General features: G+C 40.6%; 1 protein-coding gene across 10 annotated transcripts in view; it reads right to left on the bottom strand.

The window, feature by feature from the left end:
• LOC135935136 (uncharacterized) overlaps nucleotides 1–22,957 on the bottom strand; it is a 101,075-nt gene that overhangs the window by 64,301 nt on the left and 13,817 nt on the right. For 9 of the 10 annotated variants that reach the window (XM_065477224.1, XM_065477230.1, XM_065477231.1 and 6 more), the window contains exon 2: nucleotides 17,977–18,176. In XM_065477224.1, the coding sequence (XP_065333296.1) occupies nucleotides 17,977–18,156 (180 nt within the window). In that variant the 5' untranslated portion in view covers nucleotides 18,157–18,176. Of the gene's footprint in view, nucleotides 1–1,194; nucleotides 1,452–4,537; nucleotides 4,646–17,976; nucleotides 18,177–22,957 lie in introns of those variants that run through there. The other variant, XM_065477227.1, reaches the window with a different exon arrangement.

Raw genomic sequence — 22,957 nt, 5'->3', positions numbered from 1 at the left:
TGATATCACTTTGACGTCACTTTGACGTCACTTTGACGTCACTTTGACATCACTTTGACATCACTTTGACATCACATCGAATCGTGACCCGGCACACCTGAATTGTAGGCCCCATTTGCAATAATATAATTTAAAAAAGTATGAAAAAATGACAAAAAATATTTTTTTGATTTTTAAATTTTTTGAATTTTTTCCAAAATTGGAAAATTTTAGAGATATTATATTGATTTCTTTGGTATATCAACGGAAAAATATTAAAACGTTTGGTCACCGTGGGTATGTCAATATGATATCATTTTGACATCATTTTCATTCCTCGTCTCTTCGGGAGTGCAACCGTGACGTGAGTGATATCACAGTGATGTCACAGTGACGTCATTGAAGGAATGTGAAAATTTTCCAAATTTGCTCAAAATTCAATGGAAAACCAACAAAACTTGTTTTTAGTTGTTCAAAATCAAAATTTAAAGCCTTTTGAAAATACAAAATTTTTCGTCATTTTCACGTCACTGACATCATTTTTCTTGCAGGGCTCCTTGCTAAGTAGAAGCAATAAAAGGAATTGCTACAAACGTTCTGAAATTTATCAAAGTAATTCGAGTGAAATTTTTCTTTCAAAATGAGGAATTCAACACGTCAGTTGTTGGATAAAACGTATTTAAAAGTGAATTATTTTCTGTTGTGTTTTCTGTTTAAAGCGAAACAATAAATTTACACATCATCTTGCATGCATATTATGGGACCGTTTTATGTAGGCTATGGGACCGCATTTGGACAAAATTGAAAGTGGGCCAGACTGCTAAGGGATAAAAGGTAAGTGCTGCAGCTCAGAAGGCTCATAAAAGTTGGAACTTGTTGGTCGTTTAAATTTATGAGGCATCAACTCATCAATAGTTCAAATTGCGAATTTAAATTATTTATGTTTTCAAATTTAACGTATTTAGTTATTTTGTTCTTAAGAAATTAAAAACTAATTTTACAAATGCTGGAGTTCCTATCCTAAGCATTGTTGAAGAGAAATGCAAAAGAAAAGTATTTTAATCTATTGATTTACATGTGTGTTGTCGGTGTTGTCCTCTGCTTGAAAAAACTGCCATTCGCAGCTCTTTCAAATTGGTCAAAGAGTTAAACTGCATTGATTCCCGAATACGCTGACTGAATTCAATTTTTAAAATCATAATTTGACGGACTCACCGGTTTGAGGGCGACCGGCTGGTACCTGATCCTGTGGTGTCTTTTCCTGGGGTCGTAGACGGTGAGGAACTGTCCCGATCGGCTGACCGGCGGCCCGCCGCCCGGATTCTCGTCGCCGCCGTTTTGAGCAGGAGCGGCGGCACTTTTTTGCGGTGTCGCCATTTTTGCGAAGCGTCTCACAGCAGTAAATTATTGTTCTCGCCGGCAGCCAGTTTGGACGACTCAAGCATGCTGTGTTTTGTGTGCTCTCTTTTGCTCTGCAAGCGTATTAATTGAAATTTAATCTCCCCGCGGAATGCCGGCACACGGAGAGTCACTCCGCGTGTGCTGTGCACTCGCTCCCTCGCCAGTCCGCCCGCCGTTGGCGCATGACAAACCAAACAATTGGCTGTGCAGATGCAATTAGCGTGCGGGGATTTTGTGTGTACATACTGCTCGGAATTAGGTGGAATTATGAGTTCCACATACAGCGGCTTGCGGTACACGTTCCATCAACTTTACCAGCGAGATTACGTCAGAGGCGCGCTATTTTTGAATAAGGGGATTTCGACTTCAATCGTACGGATTGTTTAGGCACGTTTGAACAATGCGGCCATTCAACAATTCACGGAGAAACAGACAACTGGGAGTATTTGAGATAAATATGAAGCACAGATTGAGATTTTTCGGGAACTTTGTGTGCATTTTTGTAAGTAAAAATTAAGGTACCATCAAGGAAGGTGAAGCATATTTCATTTTTCGAGATTAGTCAAATAAATCTCTCTGCAAAGATGTGTGTGGCTATTTTCAGAAGCAAAGACGTTTTTGTTTCAATGGAACAGAGTTGTATCAGAGGTTATAGCATACGTCTTTGAACGCGCGTTATTTAATTGAGTCGAAGACGTAATAAAGCTGAGAGCAGCAGGAACGCCCGCAGGAATGTGCCGCCCGTTGACCAGGGGCGGTGGAGTGCCATCGATAGTCTTAAATAAATCAAGTGAACGGTTGCTTAATTCGATTGCGTGATGCCGCCCGCGCCCGTCGGACAGTGCCCACTATTATTATTGATGCCGGCCGTACGTGGCTAGAGAAAAAGAGGTTGGTTGGAACGAAGGGACGTTTCAGAGCCAATATCCAGCGGGCCTTTTTCTTTTCGTGATGTCAGCGCTTTATTAGAAAAAATGTACTCCTTGGAGAGGTGTAACTGCAAATATTTTACGAGAGGTCTAATACAGGTTGCAAGAAATGCGTCTGTCTTGTTGCCGAAAAGTGCGAGTTGTGCGAAAACCGAGTAGAACCAGAATAAGCACTAAATCATTTCCTTTATGTCCGCCCCTTGCGGAAACAGCCGCACTTTTTCGGGGAAGAAGAAAACGCGGTGAAAGAAACCATCAATGAAGCTTAATCCTCGACGCCATTAAGGAAAGTTGGCCGCTAATTAAATTAAAGAAAAAAAGGCACCACACGCATTTTCCCCCTCAGATGCTAGGCAATTTAACTTTGGAAATCTCGCTAGGGTGCACGAGAGGCCAAACGACTGTGTTTCTCTCTTGTAACTCAAACTTTCCGCTCGCACCTGCAAAAAACAAACTTGATTGTCTCCTGAATGATTTTCATGAAATGCTCAAAACTTTCTTTGGAATTTCCTTCAACCGGCAGAAATGAATTTTATCAAGTTTGCTCAACCTATTCACCATTCATTTCCAGTACAATTGAAGATAGGAATATTAATTTGAGAACATTGGAAAATAGAATCACATTAACTAGCTAGCTCCTAGACTCGTTTTGCTTGAAAGTTCGCGTCTCCTTAGATTCGAAATCACTATATTGACTTTGCCCTCTATTGTGAGTATAATTTATTCCATATTGATTCTCGCAATGCAAAGGGCTGATCAATTATACAAACCAAAGTGCAAATACACCCTCCTCAAGCTCCATCATATACTAATTTGCCAATTGCCAAGTTTTGGAGAAACAATAGGTACCCACTATGCCGGTCTACGACGAAATAATTAATTAGAGGCCCAATTACAACAGCCGCGTCTTCAGTTTCGCAAATTAATTTGCCTAGGCGGCGTGGCAGCCGCAATTTATCGCGAATCCGCAGATCCGCAGGCGCAGACCGGCTAGGCGAGCGGGTTTCTTGTTTCAGGCAAGAGAATACACCAACCCATTCTTCCACGCTCTCGGCGCTCTCAACGCAATTTTAATTGAAATACAAAGAAAAGTGACGGAAGATTTGGCTCGCTTTGGTATTCGTGTCATGCTTTCTGTATCCCACTTGTCGCCATTCCGATCCAAAAAGTTTGAAATTCTATTAGCGCTAACTCAGCAGGAAAAATGACGTGCATCCGCTGGAAGTTTTTGCCCGGCGACTGAGCACCCAGATTGACTGCCTGCAAACGGGTGGGATACAAACTAGTTTCCTCTGAATGGTGGAGATTGGTTTACTTGGTTCACATCCACGCTGCAGACGGTGTGTCTAAAATGGCCGCGTTTGCATCAAATCGATTTGGATTTAAGCGTGGATGGTTTTGGGCCTTTCTGGATTGACTGATAAGTGTAAAAAGTGGGTTGCCTTTTGAAAGGATTTGAGTGGGTTACTCATTCGAAACCGTTTTTTAACGGAAAACTACCTATTTTCTTTTCAATATATTCTTTTTTGGGAATAGATAATGGAAGGTTTTCTAAAAATACTGAATTTAGATTGGCTTTCATGTTTCACACCATCATTTAGCGACAATCGATATGCTGTGTATTTTATAGCTGAAATTCACACGCAATCCACGATCAATATCAATTCTAACCGCTTTTTACGCGTTGAATATTTATATCTGTGTCGCTAGTTTTTTTAAATCCACGTATTGACTCTCTAGAGGATTTACTCTTTACTCATCTTGTTTTACTATACAAAAATAAATAAATTTACATACATGAATCTTTAATGCATATATTTTATGAATTGCAATGCCGCAACTTGCAAGCATTTTCATTTAATTATTAATTGGGACAGTTTTCAACAAAAAAGCAGCTAATCCAAGAGCCATTCACGTGAGCAGCTATGTAATTACCTGTCAGCAAAACAATTCATGCACAAAGCATACCACGTCAACCACCATCAAAAATTCATAATGCGGCAATCGCGGAATTGGCTCTTAATTAAACCGGCGAGGCAGCAATGATCGAAACCCGTTCGGCAATCAAACAGCAATCAACGGTTGCAACCTTTACCAAAAGAGGGAGGGCGAACGTGATGGGCAGCATGCAGCTCCACCACCCCTGCCTGTACACACGGTGTCACGGCACTTTCCACACGGCGGGCGCACAGCGGGAGTGCGGAAAATGCGAAGCAAACTGCACTGACAGCGAGAGGAACGCGCGGAGGTGGCACAGTTGACGGCGTGCACTGAGCAGAGCAGGCCGAAGACTTCTGGCCCCGCCACGTTGGTCGCGGGCTGAGTGTGGTTGCTGGCGCGCCACTCGCGCTGCTGCGCCGCCAGTCTGCGAGAAGAGAGAGAGAGAGAGAGAGAGCACCCTCTCGCCCACCCACCGACTCGCTCGAGTGCATAATTCGAGGTTTCGGCCGTTCATTAAAACTCGACACGACGGCCGCTTCAACAACAGTCACTCTCTTTGAAATTAAAGTTTTCTGCATGAATGTGTTTCAGAATAGACGTATATGTTGAGGTTGAGGGGTTTCCGCAAATCAGTTCAAATCCGCATTAGCCTGACAACACGACAATGCTGGGCTGCCAGCGTTGAAGCTGGGGAACTTTGCAGGATGAGCACGAGTCAGAGTAATTTACCTCGAACGTGTCAGCAAGCTATTGTATTAGTTAGAGGAGTTGCGTTAAAATCGATTTAATGAAGTAGTAAACGAACAAAATAAAAAGGTAATTACTAGACTTCGACCAGGAATACGATCCAATTCCTCTGACAAGATGTAACATCCAGCGACAAGGCCTTTGTAGGCTGTCAAACTGAATTCACCGTGGTAATTATAGCGTAGCACGTGCTTTAATTCAACTGGATTAAATATCTGAGCTACTGTAGACAAAACTTAACAAATATCTCTAGTTCAGTTGAAGGGATGGAGAGCATCGATTAACTCTGGTATTTCACCTATTTTTTGTGGTACGCATCTAACAGAATGACCCGCACAATTAACATGCTTATTATCATAGTTAAATGTGGTTTGTAAGCCATTGCATATTTGTAGCTCTTTATGTTTAACCATAGAAAGCACAAAGCTTTAACAAATGTTTGATTCAAAACTGCAATGAATATTCTAGGTAGCTCTTATTAGGGCTGTGAAATTCAGATCTTTATATTTTTCTGAAAATAGTCGACCATTTTTAGACAGTCTGTAATTAATCTAAAGCAGATTTTTTAATCAAGATTAATCTTTTAAATTTTAATGCCCGGCATAGCTACCTAAAACCTCGTTCGCAATGCCTGAAGAATGGTCCACCCGGTCCACTATATCACAGAATTGATATAGCAAAAATGTTAAGGAATCTTCATTCTAATTTTGAAAACATTTCTTGCCTATTATGTATTTTTTAATTTTATGATCCACGATTTCTTTCGTTTGCGGTTTTAAGAAAAAATATAATTGAAAAGGTTGGAAAAAAATGTATTTCAGTTCAGCATTATCATACTCGAAGGGCAGTCAGAAATTTGTCGTGAAACAGGCATTTTAGTTGGTGAAAAAATGTTTATGTGTACAAAACTCTTGATTATGAATTTTTCAAGTTGTGTTGTGCTAAAGATGATTTCCTGCGAAATATCCGAGTTTTTTTATCCCTGTCCTAGGTCCGGGAAGGGCACGCTCCGTGCTAGCACGAATGCTGAAACCCGGGTCCCAATAACACCGTGAACGGAGAACATGGGCGTTTGAAATTGAGTGTCAAATATTTTACCAAGTTCATCCACAGAAATATCAAAAGTATTGTTGAGTTGGTGTCGAAATATTTCAATGTTTTTTGCCACAGATGTAGTTGTTTTTCAAAAGTCGCGAACCAACATTTCCAGGTGAATTGCATGCAGCGGATCAGAGAGGTGAGCAAGCTCGTATATTCGAGGCTCAGCTGGCTTTTTTGCCACTTTTGCCGCGTCGGTGACTCGCGCTCGCTGGCTACCACGCAAAACATCAAACAGAATGAGGGAAGCCTTTGAGTTATTATACTCAACGTCCAGTATTGCAGGCAGCCAAAGGGGTCAGAACAGCCGGGCGATATAATGAAACATGATACAAGCTCGATCCGAACCTTTCCCGCGCCCAAACACGCCGTGGGGCCACTGCCCTTGCGGTCGATCGCCACTATTTTTACGATGGCTGGTTAACAAATGCACTTGTCTGACGAGAAAGTAATCGCACCTTGATTACATTCACGCTCCTATTGCAGCAGCCCCCGCTATTGGCTTATAAGTTTTGCTCAACATGTCACTGATTAGTTTCTGCACACGAATGATGAGTTTGTCTTCGACTCTAAATCAGATTTTGTTTTAAAAATAAAATAAATTTAAAATTGCAGGAGAAAAATGTCTTCCGATCCTTCGGGCCGTTAAGAACGGTCAAATTTCACGTTTAAAATATTGCGCCTACCGTCAGCCGCCGGTGAAAATGGCCAGCATAAAATTCGGCTAAGCCGGTCCCGCCAGCCACCGCCTTAAATCTCTCGACTGAGACCTCTAGTGCAATATCAATGAATTTATAACAGTAAGCAAAGTTTTTCTTGATGATTTTTAAATTGAATAGGCATTAAGCAAGACGAACATTTAGTGGAAAAATGAAGAAGAAGCCACAAGGAATGAATTCAATCAAACTAAACGAAGTAAGTTCTGTTTGATCAGCCCTGAAACATACATATATATACACACACACACACACACACACACACACACACACACACACACACACACACACACACACACACACACACACACACACACACACACACACACACACACACACACACACTGCAAATCAGGGGTGAGAAAATCTCACCCCACCGTATGTCACTATGCCTGGGGTGTCAAAGGTGAGTTTTTCGCACCGCGCAGCAGTGACATGCGGCGGAGTGAGATTATCTCACTGCTGCGCAGAGACATTTTCTCACCCCTGACTTGTAGTGTATACTCAGGAAACTGGAAAGTCATTTACCTATGAACATCCGACAGTGTTCTTCCCTAAACATTTATGACATAATTAAAAAAAATAATATCAAGATTCATTTAAAAAGTTCATGGCTAAACAGGATTTTAAGGCCTCCGAAATCGACCCGGGGTTTTTCGTCACCCCCGCCATGGTCAACCAAAATTGGAAGGGAGCCATGTTTATTAACAGACATATGTTCACGAGACACGCTTGTCACGGTTTTCACTATTTGATCTGTAATAAATTGACCTATCACTCCTGCGCGAGTGAGGACTTCGAGTGCAAATTCTGTGATATTAAACAAATTAACTTTTACCATTTTTTTGAATGTGTTAAGAACAATCTGACGTTGTGCCAAGCCACCAAAGCAAAAACGAGCATTGATATGTGATTTAATTACTCTGTATATTATGTCTGTTTACACCTTTTGGTGTTTAATAAATATTTCATTCATTCAAGAATCAACATAAGAAAATGTTTGATAGCGATTGCGATTTGAATGAGATTCGAATTTTTCCATTTGCCAACGTTTTTACTGCTCTCGACATGTTACGGCTTCGACCGTTGCCCAAATCATGAGAAGTTGGTTCGGTTCACCAAGTATTAGTACTTAACGTTTATTTCAAACAGTAATTTTTTTAAAATTTTTTGCAAGTATTTCGATGATACGAGGAAGTAATGCGCTGATATTTAATTTGTTCACTGTGAACATTTTACATGAAATTTATTGATTAAGTTGCTTTGCAAAGTTATATCAAAGTATCGATACACACGGGGAATTCGAAATTAAAACCTGGAGATCAAAAACAGGAAATTCCAGCAGCCTTTGCTTTGAATAGCGCATGACCTCTTTCACCCATACACAAATCTTTTCAGCTCGTGGCCGTGGTGTGTATGCGCGTGAAAGTTAAATGAGTTTTAAGATGCGTGTCTCCCTGGTGGACAAAAGAGAGTGCAGAAGTTTGTCGTCGCAGGAAATTATGTTAGGAAGCATTCAGCGGTAATAAATCGTCGGCTACTGACCCGTGTGTAATTGGCGGCGGCGGCGGCGAGATGAACGAGAAATTGGCCTCATCAATTCGAGCCAGGCATCATCAAAGAGCAGCGAATACCTCTCTGCAAAATACGCTGCTGCACGAATTGAGCGAGCGCAGGCCTTTTATATAAGCCGGCCGTTTTAAACAGAGTGAATTTAATTATCTTTCGCCAACATTGCTACTCTTCTGGAGCTTTATGATGTTTGATAAGTTGCCAGCGGCTTTTATTTATGCCTGTGCGCGTGAGTCGAGCAGCACAAAGTAAAATATTGAGATTGGCAGACGCGGCAAGATGCAAGCAGATGTTCAATTTGAGGCGCCCTTTTCGCTACGCGGCTGGCTAAGAGATTAGTTTTTTTTCGCCTGCAATTCTCCCGGCTCTTTGTGTGTCGCTCCTCGTTGACATTAAATAATTCACATCATCCACTTTGGTGACTAGCGGCAGAAGTGAGCACTACATAATCCTTCCTGATTTAGCTGCGAGTTGAGAGAGCTCGTTATATTAAATTTTAATTCGGCCAGATTTGCTTTTTCCTGCTGCTCTGCTTTTGCTATACGTCCAACTTTTTTAATTTCCAACGAATCTACTCACGTATCGTTTCAAATTGAACGTGGGCTCGTTTTAGCCAGAAAAAGCTTTTATAAATACAAGTATGTCGCTGTAAATCTACAAAGGTTAAAAATATAGCATGAGTATGAAGAGCACGAACAAACTTGCCGTGAATGTTAAATAAAATTATTCATGTAAACAGTATAAGTTAATTTTTATTTGTAAATTGCTAATTTGAACAGAAATTGAAACATTCCCCAATCATATGCTCGAAAACAGTGAAAACAAACACGAAACATGAAAGGGCAAAATAAAATGCGCAACCTCATGAATGGACAAAAAGCTATCTGTTCGAAATTGGCATACGCCTGTTTGGTTCAAAGGGCCGGTTCGTCATTATGCCTGCCCCTTGAAGTGCAAAAACACGGGCTTGCTAGAGGCAGATCACATCAGAAGCAGCAGGTCCACTGTTGTCCCTCCGCACCAATGGCCTGGCTTTCTCCCGGATACGTAAAACAAACCAGCGAACCGAAAATTGGCTTATGCTTGTTGGAGCAAGACTCGTTCGGCCTATTTACAGTACGTGTACAGTCAGTGGGGCTCCTGATGTAAAAGGTGTGTATGCAACCGGCACGACAGACCCGCGAGGCGCGTTGCTTAACAATGAATCTTATTCGTTTGAATTAGAAGTTGATGGTTTTTGCGCCTCTAGTAATGAGAGGCAAGTGGCGGGGCTGTGGGAGGTTGCTTTAATTACTTTGCCATGTTCGCTCGGCTCATGACATCAACTCTAAGAGTAATAGTGCTTCTTGAATAATGCAAAATGCAACGAGTCATCGTGGTGTTGTGTTTCTTGTGCGTTCTCAGAAGTTAATGAAAATCGATTACTTTGAGAGAGACTTTGATTTTTAGATAAACTTCTAATGGATACAGATCCAGTGAACAAATTTTTATTGTTTCAATAAACATATAATACATTGTTTGCAATACCTTGCATTGGAACACAGTAATATTATTTGTTCAATAAAAAGTATATATTTAGACTAAAAAACCCATTAAATTCATCCCAGACCCACACAGTTTGCAACGAGAATTGTGTAAGCCTTTGAGAATATTTCATTACCGGATTAGGAAAATTTCTCTTTCCAGTTGTATTTTTGGAAATGTGTTTATTTCATGTTACAAAACCAAGTTGATAGAAAATTGCTATTATTATCAATAACAATGAGACAAATTTTCCAGATTTGGTAGATTATGTCAAGGAAAAAAATAAATGAATCGCGTGTGGATCAGAGCTAACAAGAAATTATAAATCTTATTCAAAAGAATAACACATATTTTTGAAATGACCATTTTGTCTAGTCTAGGAGGTTAGACCGAAAATGATACAAACTACTCGCATAAAGAATATCATAACTTTCTCTTCAAATGTGTACAGAAAGTTTGTCCGAAAAGCAAGTTTCCAAAGTGATAAATTCAGGAAATTTGCGTCAGCGCCAATCGATCCATAACTACTACAAATCCAGTTACAAATTCACCAGCTTTCCGGAACTAGCAACTCATAGGATACCTCCAAAAGTAGTGGTAGGAACGAATCAATCTCGGTTTGATGGACATACAAGATTCAAAATCAAGCGTTCTACGATGTTTCGTCGAAAGCGGTAAACTTTCTAGCAGTAGAGATCAAGCAGATCGATGAACGGGAAGTTGACCTGCAAGCACGCAGTTAAGGAGCAAGAGCAGGGCACTTTGATAATTTTGAGTGAAGAGCACACGAGAGAGATTCACAGAGAGAGTGCATGACTCTTCCAACGTGCGCAGCATCCATTACCATAAAGGACTCTCGTCTTTTTTGTGGAAAAACCAAGCACTTTGAATATTGCATTGAGCAGCTGGAACTTTTTTGTAAGCAACTTGTGCAAGCATGACCACCTCTGCGCCTCTCTAACATACTAATCAGAGGGTGTTTTCTATGGATAGTGCAGTACTGACTCCTGCAACTATCATTGCAATTGCATTAAATTGTTATTAATACTATACTATACCCTTAGTTATCATTTTCATAGAGTTAATTTTTTCACTCTGCTATTGATATTTAAAATTATTAATATTCCATAAATGTATATCAAACGTGTTTCAAACGAGTTCAAATATGGAATATCAAAAATTGTGAGTTAGAAATTCATCTTTTGTTTTGAGTTAAATTGAAAAAAATGTTTTTTAAAGCTGATTATTTTAATACGAAAGAAGAAATGCAGCTAATTACTTTGTAATTTAGCTTAAGGGAAACCATGATTTAAAGGAAAGTTTCCTCAATTTGAGAATTTCACTCTAGGCTGCATGTTTTATTAGTTCCGCGTGGTGCAAATATTAAGTACATAGGTTCAAGTATTAGGGTTTTCAGAAGTTCGCCTCTTCAATGAGATAGATAAACCACAAAAACAATAAAAATAAAGCATACTTCTTCCTTCATTTATTTCGCTCTATTAAGCTTCTCAACAGTCCCACAAGAATAGAATCATGTGGTCAGATTCCAACGTGTTTTCCCAGTATTTTGTCACGACAATTAATAAAGACGTTACAGAATTTAAACTATCTCGTATCTTGTTACACAAACGTTTTCCTCACATCGCAAGCAGTTTCACTTGTGAATTTGCACGGCGACACAGCATTTACATAAGTTTCAGGCACGCGGTTGGTGTGACATATGGCATGCAAAAGCAATATTGTGCCACTTCCTTACAATGAGCAGTCAACTGCGAAAGTAATGATTCTTGTGTGCAGCGAGAGACTCAAGCCGCAAGTACACACTGACGATCACTTACGAGCTGCTCAAGTGTAAAAACGCTCAAAAGCTGCATGACACTATGAAGAGCAGGAGAGAATGTCTTTTAAGAGTCGTAAACCCTGCTCTCTAGGCGCTGAGATATGTTAAATAATCGTTTATTTGAATTGCTCTTCACGGGAAAAATGTCCTGAAACGCGAAAGCTAACGACCTCTGACCTATATATTTCCCTCTGCTTTCCCGTGGCCACTTTTGGCTTGATACATTTCGAGTGTCACCTAAGAGGATTTTTATGTCCGCAAAAATGCAAATTAAGCAATCCAGCACCCGGCCTCGTCCCCTTAAAATGAAGCACGTGACGTGCGTTTCCTTCCAACACCTAACCAATCGATCATTCAGCCGTCATTCAACACTACTCCTCTCGCGGAAGCCGGCTCCGCAGAATCCACCCTCGTCCGCCATCTGCAGCCACCTCCGGTGACTATGAGTTCCTCGGGAAAGTAGCGTGGAAAAGCATCGAGAGATGACACACCTTGGCATATTACGGAGTGAAACGCCCGCGTACACGCAGGAAACTGTTCGCAATTGGGTTTTCTGAACCATCATTTAATTTCCTTCCTTTTTTTACGCGAGCATAATGGCTGACTTTATTGAAAGGTCAAAGATTCAACCTCTCTTTCTGCCAATGTGCTCACCGAAGCCATTATAGGTTGAAAGAGGGCACATCTAAATTTTTAAATTTCCAGATGAAATAAAATATATTCTCTTTGAACTTCAGTTCTATGAAATGGCTGATACAACATATTTATGTAAATTTTTGCTTTTTGTGTATACAAGAACGAGCAAATCTGATTTGATATGGTGTGCAAATCAAAATTAGTTAGTGAATACAAGTTAATTCATATAGATATTAACTATAAAAATGTCACAAAAATCATTGCATTTCATCACTTTCCTCAGTTCTTCATATTAGTGCCTGGGGACCCAATAACGATGATCTATCGAACAGGAGGCAGGAGCTAATTTAAACAGAGTAAAAGCGTCCTCAGCGATTGATTGCGCTGACCAAATAAATTCCCGCAAATGCCGTTGACAAGGTCATTAATCAATTTGCGAAATTGGACCTGCGATAATTGCCTCTCAGCGCCTGTGGAGATAGACACAAATCGGCCCTCGTGGCGCGAACAGTTTAATTAATTGGTTCTGGTAATATAAAATGGACTTCTCACCAGTTCCTCTCTTTAATTTGGATTCCCAATAGAGCACGAGTGTTGAAGCGTAATGAGAAGCAATCGGGACAATCACAGCAGAAGTGCGCTCAAGCTGCAACCAAGAGTTGGTGGTGCAGTTCTGATTGTTGTTGCAAGCAAAGCAGAGGAAAATATCAGCTAGCGTAGAAAGCCAATGTCGCTGAAAGACCATTGCGATTGCAATCTCTCTTCATTCAGGCTACACAGTGTACGTGTGGGTAATTGTATTCAGTCGCAAGTGATTACGTTTCGCGAACAGATGCGCACCCCCGCCAACGCTCAGATGCACAATGAAGAAAATTCCATGGCGACGAACCGAGAAATAAAATGCCGGCTGGTGATAAAAAGGCCGGCGCAATAAAATCCAAGCGTGAATCAATACAATCGCTGTTTTCTAAAATGGCTTCATTTGCGTGTCTAGTTTTGCTATTTTCACGCCAACTGCTCGCCGACAATGACGATAAATTTCGCACTAACGCGCAAACCAGTCTTTTCAGCTCGGGAATTAGCATGCTAAAACTGCAGGGAGCATACTCTGCACGTACTCTTTAGTTCGACATGCACGAGCTTCCCATGGAAATAATACTGGAGCAAGCACTCAGCAACAAGCGTAAATACTCAGCTTATTCTTCTTCCTGATGGTATATTTCTCTGAAGAGTAACAAGCAAATGTTTTTTTCCAAGAAGGAAAAGCTATGCTGTTCCAATCCCTTTTTGTTTCGTACAACTTAATTTTGGCATTTTATTTTAGAGTCACTTAATTTTAAACTGAATTTTCGATCATCGCTGTGTTTTTGTCGTGATAGCTTTTCAATTGAGCAAATAAATCACTCCCAGGAAAATTTATTAAATTTCGAAAGAAAATTGGTACCGAAATACTTGAATTATATCGATTTAAATAAAGGGCGTAGTTGATATCTACAAACATTAAATAATCATTTATCAGTACTTTTAATTAACTTGATATGCGCAGTACACGACAACGTCCATTTATTTTTTATTTCGTGCGTTATGCAGATATATTTTTGTAATCTTTCCTGTGATTTCTTAGTCATAAGCGGTCATAAGCAATAAACATTTATGTAGTTGTAGCAGTAATGTATGCCTTTATAAAAACGATAAAGTATATAGTGTGTCACACGTTACTGCAGGAATATTTGGTCCACTGAACGAGAGTGAGTCAAGAAACATTTACTCTAAATTAGCTCAGACATGAAAAACATGCAAAATATTTTGAGACGCTGACTTTTCTACATTATTGGATTCCACGATTTCACTCACGCGAATCGTGTTGAGTTTCAACAATGCAAAAACGAACAAAAATTTCAATTTAGCCCTGTATTTCAAGGGATAATGTGAAAATATCCTTCAAAATCGTACGCTCAACAGCAGATAAAAAAGAAGAGAAGAAACATCTTCCGCAGAAACCTTTCAACGCCAGCATTAAACGGAATACACGACGACACCGAATACAGCTTTTATTGAAATCTCCATTCCAATACACGTGAGTATTTTTATCTTAAACTCACCCTAGGGCGAAGCGGAAAGACGCTGGGGCAAAAAAAGACTTTAGGAACGACTGCGCGTGCCGTCAATCTGTTGAGTTTGTTTTGCATGACGGAGCAATATCTGCACGCATTAAACTATTAGTTGACGAACGGGACGGGAGATTGATCGAAATTTAATTTAGGGCTCCCGTTGTCGGTACGCTTGTAACCGAATCACTTTTCCTCTCCGTCGACGGGACCGACGCTGCCTCGACAGATAATTTACTTGATCGACCGACATCAGAGAGCGCCTTGTTTGTCTTACATCGTCCCCGAAATTTGCTAAAAGCTCGTTCTCGCGATCTGTATTTACACTGTACAGTGAGTCAGTCGATCGAGCAAACATATACTGCTACTGCGGTATTTGTTTCGCGGAATTGAAGCTAAATTTGCACAATTTGCAAACGAGATAGTGAACTGTAAATCTCTGAGAGCAAGTGGCGTCCGAGCAAATTCCTTCTTGCTTCACAGACCCACTCATAGTTTCGCTGAATTTCCTAACAAGAGACCCTTGTTGCTTGGTAACATCATTTGTGACCTGACACTAAGCAGATTTCCGAGGAGGAACAAATGAGCAAAGGAAAGATGCTTTGTGTTCTACTTGAGTCTAGCTGTGGCTCTAATACGTTTCCAGCTCTTCACTTTATCCCTTGCTACGTCTGATGATAGAACTGAACTAGATCATATTACGGTTCATTGAAATGAGAGTTTGGACCAGGCATAATTCATGATTTTTAATGAAAAGGGTGACAAACTCAATTTAAGCAGCAATTAAATATAAATTTTTATCTTTCAATTATCCTGGATGCACTTAAACCTTGTGCAATTTATTGCAGTGTATTAAATTGAACGCTTGTCCCTTTGAGCTGAAAATTCAATGCTGACTTGATGATTTTCACCCTTTGACCGATATTTGCCGGCACAATTCGCTCCATCAGCAATTCAAAGTAGTGTGTGAATTGAATTTAATTAGAGTGCGCGGCAGCAGATGAAACGCGGCGTCAACGCGCGCGCGGGCAGCAATTGACAAAAAGAACACAAATCGTCGCCGCTTCACCAGCGCTTGCACCACTGCGGCTTATGTTATAGGTCAGTAATCCAATTACCAGAGCAATCAATCAGCGCCATTCAACTTTTGTTTGCAACTCTTTCGCCGGCCAGAGGCCAGTTGCAGCCGGGAGGAAACGCGATCGCTAAACTTTTCCCTCTCAATCACCACCGTTAACCTTTTTCAAATTAGTTTTTCCTGCTCCCTCTTCCGGCATATCACTGAATTAGGCGCAGTAATCGCGGACCGACTGGCAGCAAACAAATAGCAATCAAAGTTCGCTCTCCCGATTCCAAGTTTTCGACGACAACTTTTTATCCCTGCCCCTTTGTGCGCGTTCACCTTGAAAGGGCGCGGCGTGGCGTAGGCATGGGATCGAGAGATATAAAACATGCGCTCGCCGCCCGTTGTCTTAAAATGCCCCGTCAGGCGAAAATCTCGCGCGTTGCTGGAAAGTTGCAAGGAGAGACGACAGAAAAGGAAAGTGGAGCAGAAAGCAAGAAAGAATGCTGGGAACCACGAAGGGCGGGAGAAGGAAAGGGTGGAAAAGAATTCGTTTTGCTATTCGTTTTGCGTTCGCTCATACGGAAACAACAACAATTTCAGAATATAGCTGGAGTTGCGCGTTATTAAATGTTGCCGTATATAAAAGTTCTCCCTGAGCAAAATTGAGCGCGTTGTTTAGGCAAATGTTACATTTTTTTCATGAACTCGCATGTATTATGTATGAGTAAATAAAATGTTTGCCGCTCTTTACTTTTGGTAAAAAGTATGCACAAAAATTAACACAGTATTTTTTGCGGTCAAACCAAGATTGAACTTTGCAGGACAAAAATAACAATACATTTTAGGGCAACTTTCCTGTTTGTGTAGTAAATTCTAATCATCAATATTTGCACAAAAATATAAATAAAATTAATGCTCGCTATTTTTCTTCTAACCATAGTTGAATAAATAAATTAAAATACAGCAAGCATAACTTTTAAAGTAGACAATCCTAAGTCACATTATTATATACACAAAATTAACACATTATTTGGACGTTGAAACTAAATATTTTTTTAATTCTTTTAGGGTAAATATGTTTAGCATTTTGTAATAAAATCTGTCCCTAAAATGTTGATTTTCGAGGGTTTGATTAATTCACAAATCAGTCCTGAGTTCTGTAAAAGAGAGTAAAAATTTATGTAGCTTAAAAATTTGGAACTAAATAAAATTGAAATAATTTTTATTAAATGTGTCATCCGCCGAGTAATTATGGGTACAATAAAAAGCATGTCTTTCCCCCTAAGTAGAATTAAATTAGGGAAGAGACGCTAACAGACCTGCTGACTAATTGTGTGAGACCGAGGTCTTTTGTCGCCCTCAAACGAATAAAGTCAATGAAAAGCGAGAAGCCTAAATTTACACGAATTCGCCATAAGCATGCAGCGCAGCCTTCCGTGATTTTGTCCCCATTTTGCTGCTTCCTCTGTTTGTGTGTTTATTTGCAAGGGAGGCTTTGTTTGTTATTGTGTGCTCGGTAGCTTTCAAGCGATTCGCTGGTTAAAAACGCTGTTGACGGCAGCGATTCGCTGTCCAAATGTTTATGAAGGAGCAGCAGTGTGCTGATTTCAAAGAATTTCATCAGAGCGTGCTCGCCGCACCAGCAATTTCAAGGTGACTTGCCACGGCGTCGCTGCTTTCCATAGATAAGTCGGATCATGACATTTTGGCCCTGAGCCGAAAACGACCCAAATCTAGGACAAAATCGAACCAACTTGTTGCCTCTCTACAAGCAAACGTATATCATTCACCGTTTGTAAATCTTGTGGAGGAATGGAGGAGTTAGTAATTTTTTAGTTTTTTGTTTTGATTGCTCCTCAAATCGCATATCAACAAAAATGCCACTGAAGATATGTATTTTACAGTTTAGGAATAATTATTAAAAATTGAAGATTGTACCTATTTGCACGTTCCTTTTGTACCAATGCTAGGTAATAGACATTTTAACAGAATATCGGAATGTAATTTCCCTAAGCTGTAGGCAGATTCATTGCTTTTAGTATATACAGATTTCTTCCCGAACACTGTACTCTACTGAAAAATTAATTTTCAGTGTTGTTTCATTAGCATTATACGTACAAGTATAAGGTGTCCACTGAAAAAAATACAGCCGAATAAGCTGGGCTTAATGTTATTTACTTGCTTGGGAACTTACAACTTACGAATCGAATGTGTAAAATTTGTTGCAAGAGATATAACATTTGAAGCAAAAAAAATCTCTGTTAGGAAAAAACGCACATTACTTTTATCAAAATTGAATCTCAGCTGAAAGGATATTCAATTTAGTCGATTGGTTCTTTTCACAACCGCACTCACATTTTTCCTCGCACTCTTAAAGGAAGCTCGTTAATACGAAGCGAGAGAAGAGTAGCGCACTTACCTTGACTGTGGGGTTCGGGCGCTTGGCGAGGTGGGGCGGGGTCGAGTGCTGGATGGGGGCAGGCTGGAGGACGGCGGCCGCCGAGCTCGAAGTGGCCCCATACGAGGGCGCGTGGTGGTGCAGGATTTTCTGGGCGCTAGCCGAGCATGATGCTTGGAATGCCGATACACTGAGCTTCATGCCCCTCTATATCATCTAGCCTGCGGACAGACAACACAACAGCGAGACTTATCACGCGATCAGTTCCAGTAGCCTCTAGTCTAAGCGATCATGATAACTGCAGGTGCTCGTTCGCCACCAGAGAAAAGGGAGAGGAAAAGGGATACAGCACTGACAATGAGATGTTATTGCCATTCTGCAATTAATAACAGCTATACAAATCACGTAGATGGCGTTTTTAATTCTTTATTTTTACTTGAACAGAGGTCTCAGCCGCGAGATTTAAGGCGGCGGCTGGCCATTTTCATCGAAGGCTGGCGTGGCCCACAATATTTTTAACGTGCAGTTTGACGGTGCTTAAGGACCCGAAGGGCTGGAAGACATTTTTTTTCTCTTGCAATTTTTCATTTTTGACCCTTTGTCACCGGTGGCTGGCGCAGCTTGGCGGCTGGCGGCTGCCCACGTGACCAAAAATTTGCCGGCTGGCACGGCGCAGCACGGCTGACTGACAACTTTATTCTTGAATTTTTTATTTTACCATTTTCAGCTGAGCAAACAATGAAAAACAAATTTTGCTCCGTGTGAAAAATGCGTAATTTTTTATCTGACATTGACATTTACCAATCATCATGAAAATTCGTCACTCTTGCAGGGTTTAATTTCAGTGCAAGAAATAAATTCCTCAAGTGAACATTCCTTTCATTCTTCTGAAATTGCAGACCAATTGATCAAATTTTGAGATTATTTAGTATTCGAGGAGAACTGGAACGAAGTAGCTTGTTAATTTATTTTTTTAAATTTATAAGCTACCTAGTAAATTTCTACCTTAAAATGTTTTGAAACTCCTACAAATAAGGTGTATTGATTTTCATATGTAAAGGCTAATTAAAAACATTCAGAGCCAAGTATACAAAGGCAAAGTTTCTCCCGCAGCTTGTTTATCTTCAGCGTCTACTATAGCGAATTAAGTTATCCGTATTGCTGGATGTTTTACAAATTCAGAGAAGGTGTATTGCAAGCCCAATTTGATGTTTCATGAGATGCAGTGTACAGTATGAGTGCTTTTTGAAAGCTCGCAGTTTCTAAAGGCAAACCAAGCAAACATTAAAGGCTGGAAGTATCGATATGAAAACCCTGAAGTTAGCTTGTTGCTTCTCAAACAGATTTTCTTGTCCTGCGATTGGCGTATAATAACGCTATTAGCTGGAATAGCAAACTGGTGGCACAGACGATAAAGGGGCAAGTTCGCCGATAAATCTTTACTCGCGCAGCCAGACGACGGGCCACTTTGTCATTCTAATTAATAGGATTATAAAAATGAGCGGAACTGCGTGGGTGAGCCAGCACGTACTCGCAGCGAAGGGTTAAGTTTGCACCGCTTGCTCTCTTCTATATTGCACACATGTGCTCGTATAATTTAGACGTTCGTATACGTTCTGCATGCACATAGAAACTGGTGGAAACCTCACTTGTGCGGCTAGCCTTGCGAAACCAATTTTATTCGTCGGGACAGCAAAGGAAGAAGTTGAGCCAGAGGCGCAACCAGTTCCTCGAGCTTCCAACGCACCACAGCTGCTCCCTTTAAAATATCAACACCCAAGCTGACGGCCGTCCACAATTTGCTTTCCTGCGCTGGTTAATTAAACTGGCTCAAAACATATATTTAAAGAGGTTTCATCTCTGATCATCTCTCAGGCTAATAAAATAAACAAAATGTTCTGTTGGTTAAATATCTGAAAAATATAAGGTATTTTTTAAATCTGGAAAAAATAAAGAAAAACACCAAAAACGAAGTTTATAGCTTGAAAATTTCCTTACAGAAGCTTAAATTGGCTGAAAGAGAAGCAAATACAATTTTTGCACAATTCCCTCTTCTATATTAAAAGAAATATTTTTTCTCTCTCTTGGCTAAATCATGGGAAAAACCGTGGACCTAATTGGCTTGAAAATATTCAAAGGAAAAATAACTGTTAACAAAAAATTCTGTTCATGCTTCTCACGAAAGAAAAATATTGACCTTTCAGCACAACTCAATGAAGAAATTTGAATCTGAAATAAAAATCTAATAATAACAGAGTGCCCATATTGGTAAGCCGACTAATTAAGCTGCTCCACCTCTTCTTCCCTTGTTGGCCCTACCGATCGTAATTACAAAACTGTCAGTTTCTAAAGGATGACGCTCTTAAAGAAAGCCATTTGCGGAGGGGGTCAGAGCTGACGATAAAAGTTGGGCCCGATACATTCGCAGATATTGCCGTATTTGCTCATCAAAGACTTTTCCCTTTCCCACGGAACAACTGCCAAAATAAACATAAACCAAAAGAGATTCCATTCAAAAAGCCGAATTACAGAGTTCCTCTCCCCACAGCGGATTAATTAAAGGTCAGGACCGCGCTTGTATTGTAAGTGGAATGCACGCTTCTCAGCCCTGGCTAACGGAACGATATTAACTGTTTGAAGTGAGCAACCCACTTCAGCAAACAACTACAGAGGCGCATTTTCTAAATGAATGGGGAGAAGCAATGCATATATACGCATGAGATATATCAAGTCTTAAAACGTTCAGCGATTACTGCTAATTACTACTATTTATGAGTTAGAAAGCCAATTTGCGGAATTTAATTAAAAAATTAAGCAAAAACATATAATGTCAAGCTGGCTCGAATGCTGTAATATCGATTTTTTTCCCCGTTACCAAAAAGTTAGTCCTATCCAAGAGAGTTCTTTTGGGTTAACGCATAAAGAGAGTCATAGGCCAAGTCTTCACGCTCTCTGTTGCTAAAGAATTCCCGCGAAGCCACCAAGTGCAGGGATAAAAAAGTGCCGGCTGTTTTTAATTAAATGCAGAACTCGGGAAAGCGAGCGTATTGCGGGAAATTCTCCTTTCTCTGATAGGCCAGCGTCAAAGCAGGGAAGCCTTATGCTGCCAACCCTTACAATCCACACCTGCACAGCAATAATACAAATTTTGAGAACCACCTAGCTGCGACTTATAATAATCCAAGCTACCAAAAAACCTGGCCAATGTTTTGTGTTTTAATTAAAAATCAGTTCCGGCAAAAAGGGGAGCGAAATCCTTCAATTCCAGCAGGGAAAGTCGTCCTTTTCCGCCTTTTCAGTCACACTCCCAATTATTTTTAGGGCCTTGTTTTCGCCGGCTCCCACACGAAGAACACACAGAGGCGAGCGACGGGCGAGACAATCCGGCTGAGGAGACCTTTTTTAAATTTCCTCTGTCAGCAAAAGGAGCGGCAGACAAAGGATCGGAGATGCCACGGTGCGACAATATCAGTACACAGAGAGCAGCTGCTGCTGTCAATGGGGATAGACTCGAGTGGTCTTCCTTTGCAAATAATTTCTCTGCTTTTGGCGTGATGAAGTCAAGCAGCCGCTTGTTTGACAAATCGGGCTTGTGCAATTCGCAATGGGAAGTCACGGTGGTGAACAAAGCAAACGATTTGGCGCAGAAAGCCCACTTATTGCTAAATGATCGATATTGAAGATCGATAAAACTATATATAAAAAAACAAAATACAATTAATTATACTTTAAACTGCAGGGAGACAGTGAGAAAAGAAGAGTGGGTCGCTTGATTGATATTTTATGAAAGTTTCCTTTTTCGAATTTATCAAGTATGAGTACTTTAAACTTTAACTTAAAAATCTATATTTCGACCATAAAGAAGGGTATAAAGTATATAATAAACAATGATTAGCCCTGTTAATAAATTTAAACCCAATCTACAACCTTGCACTTTTGCGTGGAGGAAGTTGCTGGCGCTTGTAATTTGTAATTTAAGCCACGCTCGAAGGCTCAATTCCCATCTCTCATCACTCAGTGGAGCACTTATCAGGCAATTCACAATTTCCATACAGCTAAAGGCTCGAGTGGTCTTTGATCGAGCGGCAGAGGAGTGGAGGGCCGCGAAACAAATCGATTGGAATTCCGCTTATCCGCAGCCTACCAGTCGCCGTTCCTTGGTTTAACACGCCGCGAAAACCGTAAAGTTGCTTGACCTCTTTCCCTGCGTAGCTCAGAGGGTAATGATTTTTCACTGCTTAAATCACAACTGCCTAAAATGGGATCGAATTTCACACGGCTAGGATTGACGGTGGTTGTTGCCGACACGTGTTTTATCTCGCGGCTCCAGATGAGGTTGCGAGACTCTTTAAGTCTTCGGCGGTCGTGACGTCACTGGGGCAGCCAGCCGACCCTTCGGCTCATTTTTCTCCACAATTTATTCGCAGCGTTGGCTCGAGCTATTCACTCTGGCTCTCTCTGACTGAGATACGCCACCATATGAATTATGCACTGGTGCTCTTCAAGGGTAATCAGGCTTTTCGCCTGCCTGCCTCGCATGCCGTCCGCTTACGCCGGTCGCCGCCGCTTTCTGTTTCGTTCCCAGTGATCCATAAAGATGATCTAGGCCCGTCTCCTGCATGTTTTTACAGATTCACGGCTAATCGAGTCTTCATCCTACAATGTAAATATTGCTTTCAGAGGCAATTATCGTGTCTTTAATTTTAATATGAATCGTAATGGCGCTGTAATTTCTAGTACTGCTTGGTAAGAGTGAAATGAATGCTACACTTAATGACAAAATTATTTAAATGGAAAAATATATGTACTGCTATCCAAAGTCTGCAAGAAAACGGTGTTCATACTATAATTAATAGTAAAAATGTGGACATAAATCATGTGTTAAAATTGAATCAGGATGAGTGGGTCAGGAAAACCTCATCAGCTTCTGTACTTGAAAAACGACAATTTAAGTCGCAGGATATTTCGAAACTTTGGTCGTTACAATCAACTGCACTCATTG

The sequence above is a fragment of the Cloeon dipterum genome, chromosome 2, assembly GCF_949628265.1.
Source record: "Cloeon dipterum chromosome 2, ieCloDipt1.1, whole genome shotgun sequence".
NCBI classification, from domain to species: domain Eukaryota; kingdom Metazoa; phylum Arthropoda; class Insecta; order Ephemeroptera; family Baetidae; genus Cloeon; species Cloeon dipterum.
Note: the sequence above shows the minus strand (reverse complement) of the source record. Positions and strands in the feature narration are given on the sequence as shown.